This window comes from Anabas testudineus, chromosome 9 (genome assembly GCF_900324465.2).
Source record: "Anabas testudineus chromosome 9, fAnaTes1.2, whole genome shotgun sequence".
Taxonomy (NCBI): Eukaryota; Metazoa; Chordata; class Actinopteri; order Anabantiformes; family Anabantidae; genus Anabas; species Anabas testudineus.
The window spans coordinates 20,083,124-20,099,434 of record NC_046618.1 but is presented as its reverse complement, the minus strand read 5'-3'; the positions used below and the strand labels follow the sequence as shown (position 1 = coordinate 20,099,434).

The 16,311-nt window shown below is 41.7% G+C and overlaps 1 protein-coding gene across 1 annotated transcript in view; it reads left to right on the top strand.

Annotated features, from left to right (window-relative positions):
• Positions 1-9,338: 9,338 nt before the first annotated feature.
• Positions 9,339-16,311, top strand: part of rtn4r (reticulon 4 receptor) — a 39,958-nt gene continuing 32,985 nt past the window's right edge. Inside the window, exon 1 of the mRNA XM_026342361.1 lies at positions 9,339-9,867. Coding sequence (XP_026198146.1) covers positions 9,846-9,867 — 22 coding nt within the window. The 5' untranslated portion in view covers positions 9,339-9,845. The remainder of the gene's footprint in view (positions 9,868-16,311) is intronic.

Sequence of the window (16,311 nt, the reverse complement as noted above, 5' to 3'; positions counted from 1 at the left end):
TCGTGATCTGCTATGAGTAGTCAGCATGCTATAATCTGTCAGGCTTTTGTTGTTGTGGTACGCACACGTCAGTGGTGTCATTTCATGTATGGGCACATGTAAAATGTACAAGTCTTTGTTCAAATGGGGTGAATCAGGCCTGAAATAACCTGTTTCATTATCCCAGTGTAATTGCAGTCAGCAACATAGCGTGATTAATCAAAGTGTTTTTCTAAACCGGGTGGAATCGCCTCTCTCTCATTTAGAGGAGCACATCCAATCATGACATCACAGGCACATCACAACAAATTAGAGGGGACGGTTTCCATCTAATGATGTTTATCGCTTGATGTGTAGATATAGGGGCTTAATCACATTTCCTTCACTTGGTGTGAAAAGTGTTTATCCTCAAGCTCAGGCTAACACGTTTGTGTTTAGTGATGCTGTAAGTGCATCATGACTGGAAAGTTATCTACAGAGGATGTTCAATTACATCCTGACAAGAAGGGAGGTTTTTCAAACTCCACTCAAATGCTTCGCTCCTTTAAGCCAATTAAGGTCTTTTGACAAAAACACTTCTTTCATTATTCATCATAAAGCGTGTCGGCCTTGTCAAGTAGGACTGCTGTCACCCTGATCTAAGTGCTGTTCAACACAAGTGTGAAACATGTCAGAGACACAGATACTGGCTATGGGTGCTGCCGGTCTGTTTCCACCATCCCTGCCAAGGATTTAGTCCTGTGAAGATGGCCTGCCGAGCTGACGGTAATTAAACCCCACATTTCCATTGATCTCCTTCATCTCTTCCTACATCCTCGCTCATTCCCATTCTCATCCTAAGGAGGGTTCCTGAATAAATAATGCTGGTTTCCGAGTGCGGGTGTGTTAATTGGCCTGTCTTTATGAGCCCAGAGGGTTCCTGCTGACCTTTTGCAAAGATAGCCTGTAGCCCAGGGCCAGGTGCCTGCAGAGAGACAAAGTGAGAGCAGTTAGCAGTGGGATTGTGGGGAGGCAGCTGCCCAGATCTTCTGCACTAGTGGGATAAAATCAGGACTTTGACATCATCATGTCAGGCTGAATGCCACCTTACCTGTGATCATCCCATCATATCTATGATGATTCTGTGTCTACCTGGCAGTCACATTCATTAGAACCTCGCAAGAAACCATCAAACAACCAATAATACCCTAGTTCACACCAATGCAGATCTTCATTTTCACAAGAGGAGGCTTTTGAGGGAGAGTTCAAAGCATCGCAGCTGACTGCAGAAGAAAAACACGTGCAGATAGAATCAAAGCGAGAAAGAAGTCCGGCTGCCAGGACTCAACTTCCAGACAACCTCAAGTGGATGGCTGAGAATCTTCATTGACATGTGCCAACAGATATTCGAAACTAAATTAACATCCAAACAACCTATTCTACACTTGAGTAGTGTGTTTCATTATTTGGTTGTGGTTTTCATTATTGTCACAAGTGCATTCTTTTCTTCAAAACTTCAGTTTTGCTGTTGATGAACATTACTTGCTAAGTCAGGATGCTACGAGGAATGCCCGATAGAGCCGTAAATATTCTAACAAATCGTCCATGCCCCAGTGGTTTGTAGCTCTCAGGTGACAGGTTCAAGATTCCAATCTGTGACTGTAGGACGTGTGAAGGGTATCACAGGCTGACATGTGAACCATCAATCAAATATTTGGAGAGGTGGTAACAGACTAATAGCTAAGTCTAAAATATTTAGACCATTTTACATTGTTTGTGTTGAAGTGACACACGAGTGAGTCCATACCTGCTCCCCTGGTGCCTGTTATGAATAAAGTACTGGATTTCGATCTATTGTTTATTTATTTCTACACTAAGTGTGTGAGCCTTGTGTTCAGACAATACAACACAGTGATCTCCTTGAGAGGTCATGTTAGCTTGGTTATGGGTTGTGGTTTTATTTGAATAGCCATATGCATCTTTGCAGAGTTTCACCTGAGAGCTAACTCGAAACAGCTAACATGAGTAAGCTCATACTTTCACCAAAACTGAACTGGAAAAAAAGATCTTGGGTTTACAGTCATCCTGCTTCTTGGATATCTGAGCAGGATAAAACCTCAGGCTAAACCCTTTGTGATTTTCCTTCAATTTCATAGGCAAAGCTGGCAAAGTAAGCAGATGTATCCTGGCAGACTTGGGGTTATCAAGCTCCCTCTTTCCCCTCCTGCTCAGGGCTACTTTGAAGTCCCTTATACATGAGCAACTTCCTTAAATCAAATGGACTGCCTGGGCTGTAATTCATTGGGGGCCCGTGTACCTGTGAAATGGATAAGGAAGACTTACACAGTATGTCTAAGAAAATGATGTATATTTATATATTCTGCTAAGAGGCTTTAGGAGTTTTTTCATTTCTTTTTGTGCGCATGCAGAGGAGATTTCTAAAGGAAATGAATAATCTGCCAGACTGGCAGATTACGAACAATCTGAAAAATACAGCATGTTTTTGGTGGTCAATCATTGTGCAAGGATCATTCCTTCAGTGGTTATGAGGTTGCAGTCTTGAGGTCGTGTCTCATTGTCGCTTGTAAGCGTAAAAGAATAAAAAATGTAGATGTCTATGTAAGACTGATCAGACATTCTCACAGATGCTTAATGTGCCACAGGAAACCACGTTATTCTGGAAGCAGGAGGCCACATTTTAATTCAAACCCTAGGCTGTATCAATCTAGGGTTGTTCCTATATAATACACAAATGCCACACATTGGTGTTTTAGTATGATGCCATCTATAGGGAGTAAGAAGATCTCATTATTTGATTTCACATCATGAACTCGGTAACTGTGACCGGGGATTGCATTTTAACACTGGATGCTGTTGGACTGAAAGATGGTGAATTTATAAACTCCCTGAAATACCTGTTTGGCATATCATGTAAGATTTGATAAAAAGGGAATTACGTTATATTGTAATTGTCTTGAAGAAATACAGCAAATCTGATTGTGCTGAAAAGAAAGCACTGCTTTCTGCACATCATCGCGCTGCTTGTGATGCTTTCCTAGAAACTAATACGATGAGAAAACAGAGAAAAAAAAATATATACTAAGCTCATAATCCAATCTGATTCAGAAGTAGAATGAGATCTGCCTTCACTCAGCATCTGAACAAAAGAAGCCCCAAAACAGCTTGGAATTTAGTGGTAAATCCTAGATTTCCTGAATAATATGATAGGAACTGAGGCAACTGTTGTGTTTTAATCACTTTCTTTGCACCAAGTGTAGCGTGTAGTGTGTGCAACCTGACTTTTAAAAGAGAACCAGATACTGTGTCTCCATTACCCTTTTGTGGGCAAATCCCCAAACTGCTTTTCAGGTTCTAGTAACAGTAAAAAGGAAAAACGATGAAGTCAAGTGTTGCAGATGAAGTAAGGTTTGCGGTGGAGATTACACTGAATGAAGTGAGGCAAATTACCTAATTCCATTAACACAGGTGCTTAATCAGCTTTATCTACTGTAGAAGTCTTATTAGACCACTAAATAATCTGGAGTGAGAAGGGCTTAAGAAACAAGGAATAGAGAAAGTAATGTGTAAGATGGTTCTGCTCAGCTCACTTTAGCTTAGACAGATTTTTAATCTGACCTGCATCGACCTGAAATCCGAGGGAGTCCAATATGGCTTGTTTAAAAAAAAAAGTCAATTTTTCTGAGTTGTTACATTGTTCAGAGCAAGTCAGGACAAATTGTTCTGGGGCGGTAACACAAAGCAGACTCCATAAGAGTGTTGAAGGCGCTTTGAGTTGCCTGTTTTTTAAAATGCAATGACCACACACTACTAAGTAGAAGTCAATAAATCTTTATCCTTTATGAATAAATAATGGTGAATTTAAAGGAACAAGTGGCAAAGTGCTGAGAGAGTTGCAGACAGAGGCACATATTTAGGATCTGTGGATATTAACTTTACAAATTGTTTAATTATTGCCCTTCTACAAAACAGGGGCTAAGGATGATTATTGGATGCCTGTCAGTTAAGAGCGTAGATGTCAGCACCAAGACAGAAGCACAACATTACACATCAACGTTTCACTTCACTTCTATAGTTTTGGGAGACACCACTGATTACATATATAATAATATATCATATCTTATCAGTCATTGTTTTGAAATCTGCTTATCATGTTCAGAGTTGGTTCCAACACTTTTCCATGAGATGAGAAAACGTAATGCTACTAAAAATGTGCAAAAAACAACACAAGGTTTTCACAAGTTTTCAAATATTCACGTCAGGAACACAAATATTTGTCATTAAGTAGTGACTTATCCAATAAAAGACAACCAGTGACGGCAGATGTGCGCCAGCAGTGATCAAGAAGGGAAAAATGTTATTAAAAATGATGTGGACGTGTCGATGAATGTATTCGAAGTTAAGCTGGGAAGTTTGCCGTGCATGATTTCTAAACACGTTCACTTATTTTAACGCGAAAATGATATCTGGCTACAACGACAGCAGGAAGCACATCTGCAATCTGTGCCCCTATCACCAAACAGACAAGACCATATCAGATCCACGAGACAGATGCACAAAGCCTGTGCTCATTCGAGCATCACTCTTTCTCTCTGTCTCTCTCCTTCCTTCTCCAGCTCTCACTTGAAAACAAAAGGAGAGAAAATCAAGGTCAGGCCACCGAGCATGTGAAGTTGCAGGAGAATAAATTTCCACGTACTTGTCCTTTCCGACCCACTGACAGTCTCAAGGAATGTAGCCTTGTCAAGTCAGGTAATGTATGACCATTGAAGACGTATGGCGTGTTTGCATGGGGCCCTCTGTCAGCACCTATCCTCTGTTTCCTCCGCCTTTCTCTCTTACTCGCACACACAACAATCAAATCCATATAGAAAGTGATAAGTGGGTGGGCGCTTAATTCATGAGTCAAAAGCAAGTCCGCATTGTCAGTGTTTGAGCAGAGGAGAAACTAATTAAAATGGCAAATGGAGAGAGATGAGAGAGAGTGAGTGAGAGATGGAGAAAGTGAGTGAATCAGAATAATTACAGCTTAATGCAAACAACTCTACATTGTCTTTATTCCGATGAGTTAATGAGGTTACAGACTGGAAAAAACAATTCCATCACTGCTATTGTCTTCCGCAGGCCACCAAGGAAAATGAGCTGTCACCCGATCTTAATGGCAACAGGGTTTTCAGCCAGGCCAGAATTAATATCTGACTCCCAGGCCTAATGAGCAAAAGCTGGGAGAGCAGAGTCAAGTCTTTGTCCTGCTAGTTTGGAAAAGAAAGGAGGAGAGATCCAAAAAAAAGAAATAAATAAAAAAGAAAGAAAATACAAAATGCTTATTGAGCTGTGATTGGATTCAGCTCCTCACGGGTAATTTCAATCAAAAGATTTCAGTGTGACAGTTTGGAAAATTAAAAACAGTAGATTCACAAGGTTTTACACTATAAACAATGATATAAATGGGTAGTAATGATTAATCTGATTACAACGAATCCCATATTTGTTATAACTGTCTTCTGTGTTATGCTTATATACATATTTATAAATGCCTGGAGCTACTCTAACTACACTTGATGTGCATGCATGGGTAGCTATTGCAATAGTAAGTATATACACACACACAACCTACACTAGAAATATAGTACAGCATATATGGTTTTCGAATTTTATTACAGTGAATTTTATTGTTTTTCATTAAAGTCCCAGTTATTGGTTTTGACCTTGACCGTAGTTGTCAATGTAAAACTACTTACATATTCAAAAAGTATAAAAGTAATAGGAAGGATAATTACATATTTACACACATATCCCATACATGTGATTCTGTATAATCATTTCTACATTGTGTGACCATAGTAAAACACAATAGCTAATTTGTCAGTTGTTATTTTTTTAAACGTATTCCAGTTACAAACCCTATTTCCACACGTCTGTACTTCTTTTCTAAAATGCAATGAAAACTCAAATGTGCTTGATTTGAAAGATTTAAGGGTTTTCAGCCTAATATTATATATACCTTAGTATAGGAAGATGTACTTTATTTCGCATGTATTTTGTGCGCGTGACACTCAGTAGTCAGTATGAGTATTCAGACGCTCATTCTACTCTTGTAAAAAAATAATATTACAGCCATGAACTGGTTATATACCTAATATATGTCAAAATCACAGCCAGCAGGAATTCTTTCCCTAAGGATGATTTGCATTTCTCTCTTCTTTTCTTAACACAGATTTAATTTCTGTTTCCATTTTTCCCCCTTTCATTAAATTCCACCATTTTTATCAAAGTTACCCCATGCTGCGTGCTTGGGTATAAAAGATGTAGAGGAAGAACTGCTAACAAATGTCCCGTTCCGTCTCAGTTGTAGTCTAGACTGGCCAAATGCTCCAGTGAACGTGTAATGAAACAACATTTTATATTTTGGAAACTTTAGACGAGATCATTTAGAAACGGGGTGGCTCTAGGGAACCTCAATTTAATACAGTTTAACATGAGCCCCCAACATTAAAGTGCATTCTCCTATTTCTTCTGTAATCTAAACTAAGTAAAGTATTAGGATGTAGCTATCATTCATATGCTGTAATTAACATTGGTCCTGCTTTAGCTTCTGTGGCAGTGGGACGCGACTAAGTTTCCCATTTTCAAAGGAAGTCATTTATGCCACCATTTTCCTTTTGATCCACCAGGCTTGTAATGAAAATAATAGTAGAACCACAGCCTCAAGATCCGCAGCCTTTTGAGACTTAGCAGCTTGATTCATTTCATTACTGTCATGAATTAAAGATCCCTGATCTCCTTTTTTTTCCCACTCGCATGACAGTGATCTGCCCTTAGTTAATTTACAGTCGCTCGTTGTGCAGCGCCTCCAGTCTTAAAGCTCCTATGACAATTTACCTGTGTCCTTTTCACTTGCTGGCACATATCATTATGATATACTATACTGGAATGAGAAGGGAACTCAGCAGTAAGTGGGCATGTTGTATAATGAACTGGGGGAGGTATAGTAATCAGTTAAAGTACACCCTTCACTTGGTGACACAAAGACACAGCTTAACTGGCGAGCCAAGTAAAAGCTTTTGTGGCTCGGAAGGTTTATTCTAGCCTTGTGGCTATTTTTGTCATAATTTCAACACTGTGACTTAATTAAGATCATTTTACATATTCTAGTCTGTTTATTGATGTTTCTGTTTCTAACCTAAGAGTTACTTACCGTATACAAAAAGGTTATTTCACAGCAAGTATATAAACATGTCTTCAGCACTGTCTTATTCCAGAATATATTTTCTTATACTTCTACACATACAGACGTTTGCAGTAAGTATAAAGTGTACCTAAGTAATATGTAATTTAAGTCTAGTTTGCAGTTTGCACACAGAAATGCACAGGCGCAATACATTATTTTTTATAGTGTGTGTTCCCTTGTGTAATCCAGTATTGGATTATATGCAGGATGCATTCAGATAAAGCAAGAGACACAGAGAAAGCTGCGAACGGTGACAGCATTTCCTATCCTCACGGGGTGACCTCGTTCTCAGCGGGTTGCTGTCGCGGCTTTGGACTGTGTCTCTACTGGCCATCTGGCCCTGCCGGTCTCCACTGTGAGCAAATACCAGCAGAATGGCTCACTGACATATTCTGGTGGTGTGATTCAATATCGGTGGTAGTTGTAAGCTCAGGATTAGCCTGGTGCACACAGCCTATCTCCATTTCAGCTGACTACACCACCCACTTGGCGGCGAATGCGGTTTCCATTCACCTGCTCCTTATGGTAATGTGGTGCCTTTTTTTTTCTGTCTCTTACATACGTACTAGTGGAATTAATGCATGAGTGTACCTCATAATTCACTCAAGCTAGTACCCAGTAGTCTGTATGTGTCACCGTTCAACAGCTAAGCTGCTATTGCAAATGAATAGTGAGTGTGCAATTTGGAAACTTTCCCATAATTCATTATGAATGTACATGTCAGCAAATGGAAATGTTGCAGATGCCCTTATAGGAAATATAATAAATAATCTCCATTATGAATACAACTATTTATCAGGCAGAGATTACAAACACATTTACAGAATGATTCCTTGTCTGCAGCAAGAAGGGAATCATCTTCCAGAGATGAGGCTTTTCTGTCCTTGTCCATAGTGCTGAAAATCTATGATTAGGTTGGTCGGTAGGGGGCGTGTGGTACCTAAAGATAACACCACTGCTGCTGTGAAGAGAGTCCTCCGGGGCTTCAGTCCGCCCAGCATAGCTGCAGACCACAGAGATGGAGAATTGCTCTTCGGTGCAGTCAGCATTTCCAGGGTGTCTTTGTTGCTCAACAGTCTAATCACATTTATAAAACAACAATTATCACATCAGATGGCGTGAAAAGTGTGTACGGTGCTGGATTCTCTGCAAGGACGTACGATGTTTGCATGGAGATAAAATAAACAACAACAATATACGTGTGTGTAAAGAAGATAAGCACAGTTTCAGTATGTTTGAAGTAAATTAGTGCAGCACATACACTGGTGGTTCAAAGTCAGACTACACAGGGGACATTTGTGGAAACAGTCCCGGGTCTCAGGTAGGTCTGAGGACCTACACCGTCATCCTGTCTGCCCAGTTAACCAAACACAACTCAAATCCAGTTTGTTTTATTCCCCCCCCCCTCTCTGTCTGTTAACAACTCCGCCTACTACATCAGTGCAGGCAGATTTTCCAGTTCCCGGGAGGAAGCGCGGGTCCCAGCAGCAGGCCTGGCTCCTCGCCTTGTGTTTGGGGGTGTTTTCGTATGCATGTGCGTGCCTGGCCATGTCTGATCCAAATAGATTCGCCTCACGTCACCTTCTACCTACCCACCCACCCACCCACCCACCACCCTCTGCACATAAAACATTTATTAGAGCGCAGCCCTGTGCTGCAAGAAATGTCTGCCTGAATAAGTTGGAAAGTGTCAGTTTCCTTTTTTTTTTAATCTTGAAAGTCGATCATGTCAAATTAACCTAGTTGTTTATTTTTCACTTGATCGTGTCTGAGATCTTCTTTGAATAACATAGCTGATAGAATACAATAAACAAATGAATAAATAAAGTCTATTTGTCACTAGTATTAATTCTGATGGTGATGATACATGTCATTTACAGAGTGCTACTCTTTTACACTCAGGTGAGACACAAAACGACATAAGACGCACCTGAACGTTGTGACTGAAACGAAAAATTCGACTTGGAGATTCGGGAGGGATGTATCTGCAGCGTGATACAGACCCATAAAAGTCTAATCTGTGGAATCTCTCTCCCTCTTTCTGTCTCTTTCCACCAAACGCACCTCTCGCTGCCCCGCCCTCCTTTTCCACCTCCCCCCTGTGGTAAACGCGCACCAGTGCGGCCGAAGATCCGTGCGCATCCGCCTCGACACTTTTCTCCCCGTCTACTTCGGAAATACACAGCGAGGGGGCAGTTGCTCGGACTGGATATGTGTTGCGATTTCCAAAAGAAAATGGATTCAGTGCTGCTTTTTCGCCTGTGCGCTTGATTCTGCACTTGTGCGTTAACACTTCGAGCTCTTCTCCGGAGCTCTTTGCGCGTCCTATATTTTTTTGGGGAGGGTGTCGACTGGTGTGTCGAGCCTGCTGATCCCAATTTGGATGTTTATTGTTGACTGTTTTTTTTAATCCCTCGTCCAAATGACTGAGCTCAGGTGCAGTCGGAGACGTGGCTCCCCTGTCGGGAAGACCTACGGCTAAAGTTTGAGGGGTGCAGGGGTTGCTTTAGGCTGTCCGTCTCCCACCGTGCACTGGATCTGCAAATTGCAACAAACAGCGGATATCCTATTTCCGCACGCGCTGGGATTCATTCGACTTGGATTTATACAGCTTCTGGATTTCACCCCCATCTAAATCATGAAGAGCGTTATTATGGATGGTGAGTACACGTTGGACAACAGAGCATCTTTGTAAAGTTTTCCCATTTCGCAGACACTAGGTTCCTGCTGGGTTACTGCGCACTGATCAAATCCACATCGGGCACCACTCTCTGCTTTGTGCGGAGCAGACAAAAAAAACAAAACCCAAGATAAATCAGATGTCCTTATTGGAGTTCACTCTGCTGGCTCCTCCGGACTTTAGTTCAACTGATACCTGACTGACAATTGGCACAGAAACACCTCCAATCGGCACATTTACACACGACTCCTATCTTTGGAGAGGGGCTGTCGCGCAGAGACAACATCAGTCGTGGATGTTGCGCCTGTAAACGACCTTGACTCCGCGGCTCTTAATTAAGCCATCATCCAGGAGGGATGCTGCGCGTGCCCCTGTGTTTCTTTGTGTGCCTGTTTGGAGGGCAAGCGCACGTGAGCGGGCGAGGGGTCGTCTATCGTTTGCTGTGGTCAATATGCTCTGCGTGATATCGCGACTTAACCCGGGCGTCCGCTCCAGCCCAATCTGGACGCTGCGAGCGGAGCCCGCAGATGGTCCGCTTGGCGGCTTCCTAGCGCCGCCTAACTCTCTCCAGCTCCTTGGCTTTGTCATTGGTGTGTGTGTGTGTGTGTGTTTTGTGGCGTCGTCCCACTCGAGGTGCAGATTAAGTGACAGGAAATTGAGCTTCGTAGTTTTCACAGATCTTGGAGCTTTTCTAATGAGGACAGGGATGATTTTTCAATCCCGCCTGGAACAAAAGGGCTAGGAATTTCATATCAGTGGGCTGTGTGTGTGTGTGTGTGTGTGTGTGTGTGTGTGTGTCATCCAATTTGTTCCATGAAGAGCTTGTGGAAAACCACCCTGCCCCACCCCTACACACACACACACACACACACTCTACCTCTCTCCTTCTCTTCTTCTTCTTCTTCTCTCTCACTGTCTCTCTCTCTCTCTCTCTCTGTCACACACTAACACACACACACACAATGTGCTTACGCAACACGCTGCACACACTCCCTCGTCCTCACGTTGTTCATTACTGGGCTAAAACTGGAGGATTATGGTACGAAAGCTGCAGATTATTGGGGGCCTACAGAGTAACTTTGCATTTCACAACTAGGAAAATCAAAGAGGCACATCTACTTGTGTATTCTCTTTGATATGTCACAGGGTGATGCAAATTCAAGTGCGCACCCCTTCATTGGCACAGAATGGCTGTGGGTCCCACAGACCCTACAGGCAGGTGTTCATCATCTAACTTCTGGTGTGATTTAGCACCAGGCTCCTGACACACACCTATGCCTATTTTTTTTTTTTTTTTTTTACTGCTGCAATTATAATTGGGATCCATTTCTCAGGCTCCTGATTTGGCTGAGAAAATATGGCCTGTCGTGTCTTGTGTTTAAAGTGTCAGAGTGAGGAGGGACTTTAATTTACACTCTTTTTCACCCAGTCAGCATATGATCAAATGCCTCTGTGGGAAAGCTGTTGCTCAAGGGTGTCATTGCTCCCCGTCTACTGCCAAGCAAAGCCAATAAAGCCCAAATGAATGTATAAAACTATTATAGTGGAACTGAAAGCTTTCTCTTCAGGAGTTTTAAACCACTACACAATGAGGGCATTTTTTTTTTCAATTAGTTAACTTTGTTATATTTTTCGCAGTGCCTTGCCAAAAACTCTGGCCTATTTTCTAAAATGGGCCACGCGATGCAGCGTCTGAAGTGGCAAGATAATTGTTTAGAACACATCAAGCTGTAAAAGAAAAAAGATGGCACGCGGAAAAAAAAGAAAATAAAAATAACAATACCTTATTTGCATATCAGCATTAGGTAGGATCAAACGTCATCCTATAAACTGACAATGAGGCATGGCATCTTCCACATCTTGAAAGGGAATGTGAAATTTCTATATCCTTGTGTTTGTCTGAGTGCAATGGGGGGGGGGGAGGGCTGGGACGGATCATGTCTGTGTGGGTGTAGTGTTGTGTGATTGTGTGGGGACGTATGGGGAGAGAAAGTCCGTACGAAAGGAGGAAAGCCTGCATGTCAAACAGAGCCGTGTGAAGGTTACGCAACTTATCGGGCCCCCCACTTGACTTGCCACGATGCAATTTCCAGTTAAAGTGTCTTTTATCTCATATCAGTGTGTCAACTGCACTGATGCTGCAACAAAAGCTTGACATCGACTCCTTTCATGGACGATTGTTGTTTATATTCTCATGAGCTGTTTCTCGGGTCTCGTTCATTCACCTTTTACCAAGATTTGACAACCTTCTTGTGAAATACGACATTGCTGGTCATTGATAACAGAGGGTGGTTGGGCTGGATGGGATGTGACAACAAAGCACAGGATCCTTCACACAGGTGACTGGAGTTCGAGTCCACGATAAGTTTTCTATTGATATTTTAGTTAGTGGTAGCATGAAAAACGTGAGCTAAGGAAGCATTTTTAGTCATTTTTAAGGCTAAAAAGGAACAATTTTTGTAACTTAACTATGTTTATATAGTGCCTAAACCACACGCCTTTATGCCTAATCACAACCAAATCGTGTTGTTTGCACGATTCTTGTTGAGATTTTTTAGCCATTCAGGGCAAAAGTAAGCATTACACCAGCTGCCAGTAGGGGTGCAATTTCAACAACCCCCTCCAAACCTGGTGGGCGCTCTTACAGCAGTTGGTTGTATGAGAAGGTGGGACAAATATGGGCATTATTATCTGAGCCAGAGGCCCGCACAGCTCCAAAATGACAACATAAGTCTTGCCATCCAGTTGCAATTCCTTCTGGTCACCGACAGAGGTAAAAAAAAAAAAAAGTCACAGCTGAATGGAATGTATTCATGGTAAGTAATTAGAGGCAAATACCTGTGAACTGCTAGGAAACACGTCAATGTCATGAATTGTCTTCTGGGTTTCTATATGGACCCAGTAGACAAGATAACGGACTACATTCCAAAGCAGATACTACCTTTACTTACCTTTGTCTTATCTACACACCGCCGCATGTTTATTGTTTCATCTTAAAAGAATCTCTATTTCTCTCAGAAATCAATAACATTCCCGTCTGATTCCTAATTCCCTTGTTCACCCAGATCTTAGCAACAGTTAGTGTAATAAGATTTTGATAATGTTAATTCCAAAAACCGGTTTAACCCTTCAAAATATGTGTGATATGTGCAATTGCTCTTTTCATTTTAAGCAGGGCGATTAATTGTTTCTAGAGCTTTGTTGAACTAAAGTAAGACAATATAGTTTTATTTAATTCATAGCCACTTATTTCATGGTGCTATACATCACCAATAGAAAATAACTGAACAGTGCATTTAGTTGACTTTTGACTAGAATTCAGCATTTCTTTCAATTTTCTTACTAATGTCACTTTGGAATATTGTTTAGATTTTTTAATGCCATTGTATTGACATTTCTTATTGATTGTCTAAAAGATGAATATGTCAGTATTTAATGCTACAGGGCCTTGGTGGTATTGATGCTTTACTTACAGTGACAGAGTGCAGCAGGCTATCTATGTTCACTGCATCCTGATGAGCACCCTCCTTGGGGGCCTTCTTTTAATTGGCCGCACCCTTCGTGCAGCACTGCATTTGTTTATACAGGACATTCACACGCACAAATTCCCACTGATACACATGCGCACACACAGGCATGCTGGCCTCAGATATCCTTGGAACCATTCGCTCTAGGTTATCCCAGTCTCCCAGCCCTTCACTGCTAATCAGCAAGACAGAGGAACTAAGTGGATAAACGAGTAAAATTCTATTTGTTTATACAGAGGAAGCTAAGGGGCACAAAAATACAGAAGGCAGTAGAAATGGCATATACTATTCCCTCAGATTACCAGTCCTTAATCCTCTCTGTGGGTTATTATTCTACTGTCAGAATATTTGGAAGGACAAGAAGCATAAAACACACTGTATATGCTTACACCCACTCCCCACACTCCTCATTAAAATAAATAAAGAAATATATAACCATAACAATAAGTGTTGGCTCTTGAGCAGGGTGTGGGACAACAGGGAGGACCAGATAAATTGGCACTGTGCTACTTTAGGTTGGTGAGGCGAGCGGAGTCCTTGTGGATATATTTATTTATGTCGTTTTACAAAAATCCACCGACGTGACACTGTATCACAATTCTTGGTGTCCTTGCTCTGTCATGGTGTCTACACATGACAGAGCAGAATAAAATCCCCAGTGGTCCTGAAAACCCAGCCCTTAAAAAAAAAAAAAAGTCAAATTAGCACACAAAAAGCGGTTTCATCCCAGCTGAGTGTACACCAGAGTCATGAAACAAACCAACTGGCTGAAGCAGCAGACCCAACTAAAGCCCCCCCAAGGGAGCAAATATACATCTGTTGATTCCTTTAACGCCGCAATAACATTATACGGCTGCATCTCCCAGCATGCACAGAGCTGGCTAATTTGTGGAACACGTTGCCCATCTCGTTCCATTGCACAGTGTCATTTTTCAATCTGCATTTCGGTTGTTGTCTCTGTGTCCTTGGAGTTCACTGTGCTCACTTTTCTGTCTGTGTATTCATGAAAGTTGCACGGTTGTTCCAGTCATACAGCAGTAGCCAAAGTGTGTGCCGAGCTGCCTGAACTTTGGTGACGCTGATTACGCCACAACGGGGGGCGGGTTGACTGATGGCCTAGTAAATTGTTAATTAGAGAGAGCAGAAGCCGTTCTTAAATTAGATGCATGAATGGAGCTGTGTCTGCCTTATAAGTCAACCGTGTTCCACTCCTCTCCTGCTACCCAGACAGATAAAGTGGATTGCTGATCCAACACGTGGGCAAAAGAACAATGTCGCTCATTATGGTGTGAGTACGAGAATTAGTATCACTGATCAACAGCAAAACATAGTGTCCTCAATGAGCTGCAGCTGAGAACCTGATGATAACAAACAGGCAGGTCTATTAATACTTGGCCTCAGTAAAATGGAGGACGTTTCCATTTAATTAACAACCCTTTGCTGACATATGACCTGATCTGAAGTCTGAACTGACTCACTATTGGATGCTACTCTCTAACAGCAGGTGTGTCAGCTGTTCGGCTAGAACATTTTACAGCGAGGATATCCTGAGAAATAATGTCAGATTTCATTTTCCCTGTGCGGATATATAAATATTCAGATATTTATAGCTGTGTTTATCAGTGACGCAAAATGGACTCCCTACCAATCCTTGTGATCATCCTGTGTGAGTCTGCCTGTTGTTGTGATTAGTTTGCAAACTCGACAGATGGGAGTTGGTGTTTTGATGCTGCGTCTTACTCAATCCCTGGCACCACATCATTGAGGCGTTTAAGCCAAAGGGGTCACCTTTCTCTACTATATGCATTGTTGGATCCTTTTCCTTCATGTTATTTATCTTCATTTAAGGCAAAAGTTCTAAAGGGGCCGCTTCAGAAGGACTCTGTGACTTGCATAAATAGCTAGGTATATATGGCTTTTTAACGTGAAGGACAAATACTGTATGCTGATTTCAGAGGCCGCATATTTTAGCAAGCTTTCAAAAGGTAGTTTTACAGTGTGGGGTGAAAGAAAAAAGCACCTTGAGATGACGGGAGACAGGAGAGGGCGGCATACAGATAATAAACATACAGACAGATAGATAGGTGGATGGATAGATAGCTGGTGTGTAGAACTCATGTGCAGATGTACAGTGCTGAATTTTACATTGTGCCATACTTCCATTAATGATTAAAGTAAAACAAAGGTTTTCAGAAAGTCAGAAAGACAGATGCACTTTTTTTTACTGTCACACTGCAATACACTCAGCAGTAATGCATCTCCCTTTGAGTTTGGAAGGTACTTCACTGTTGAAATATGTATTGGGAGCCCTTCAAAAGAAATAGGTTGTCACTCCTCAGCTCAGGGGAAATTGATCTGTTATAGATGTGAAAGCTCATTCCGTAGGTGCTAAACGTATATAATATATACCTATTCTGGTGCTTTTATACGGGAATTTCACACATTTTAGGTTGCTGATATAACTTTCTTTCATACACAAATCAATGTCCTTAACGGCAGGTGGGAGTAAAAGGATTTCTTGAACAGGAGACGCATAATCCCGCTGCAGGAGTGAAGTAAGACTTTTTAAACATCCTCCCAAGCATAAAAGTAGAATCAATGAGGATCCCACTCGTCTGCCACAGTAGGAATGCCCTATAACCTTCCCTCTGAATGAACAGCACTATTGTTTTTCTGCGTGTAATTGGACAGGGCTGCCCTTTAAGAAAAAAATAAATAAATAAACAACATCAACATGAAGGAGACGCAACTGTTGCCAAGCTGAGATGTAGCATCTGTGTTGAGAGACGTTCATGTGGAACAGGTTTTGCTCTCCATCATCTCACACCCAAAGTAGGTTATTCTTATTAAAATGCAAATCTGACAAGGGTACTTCGTCGGTACTCCCCTTTTGTCCC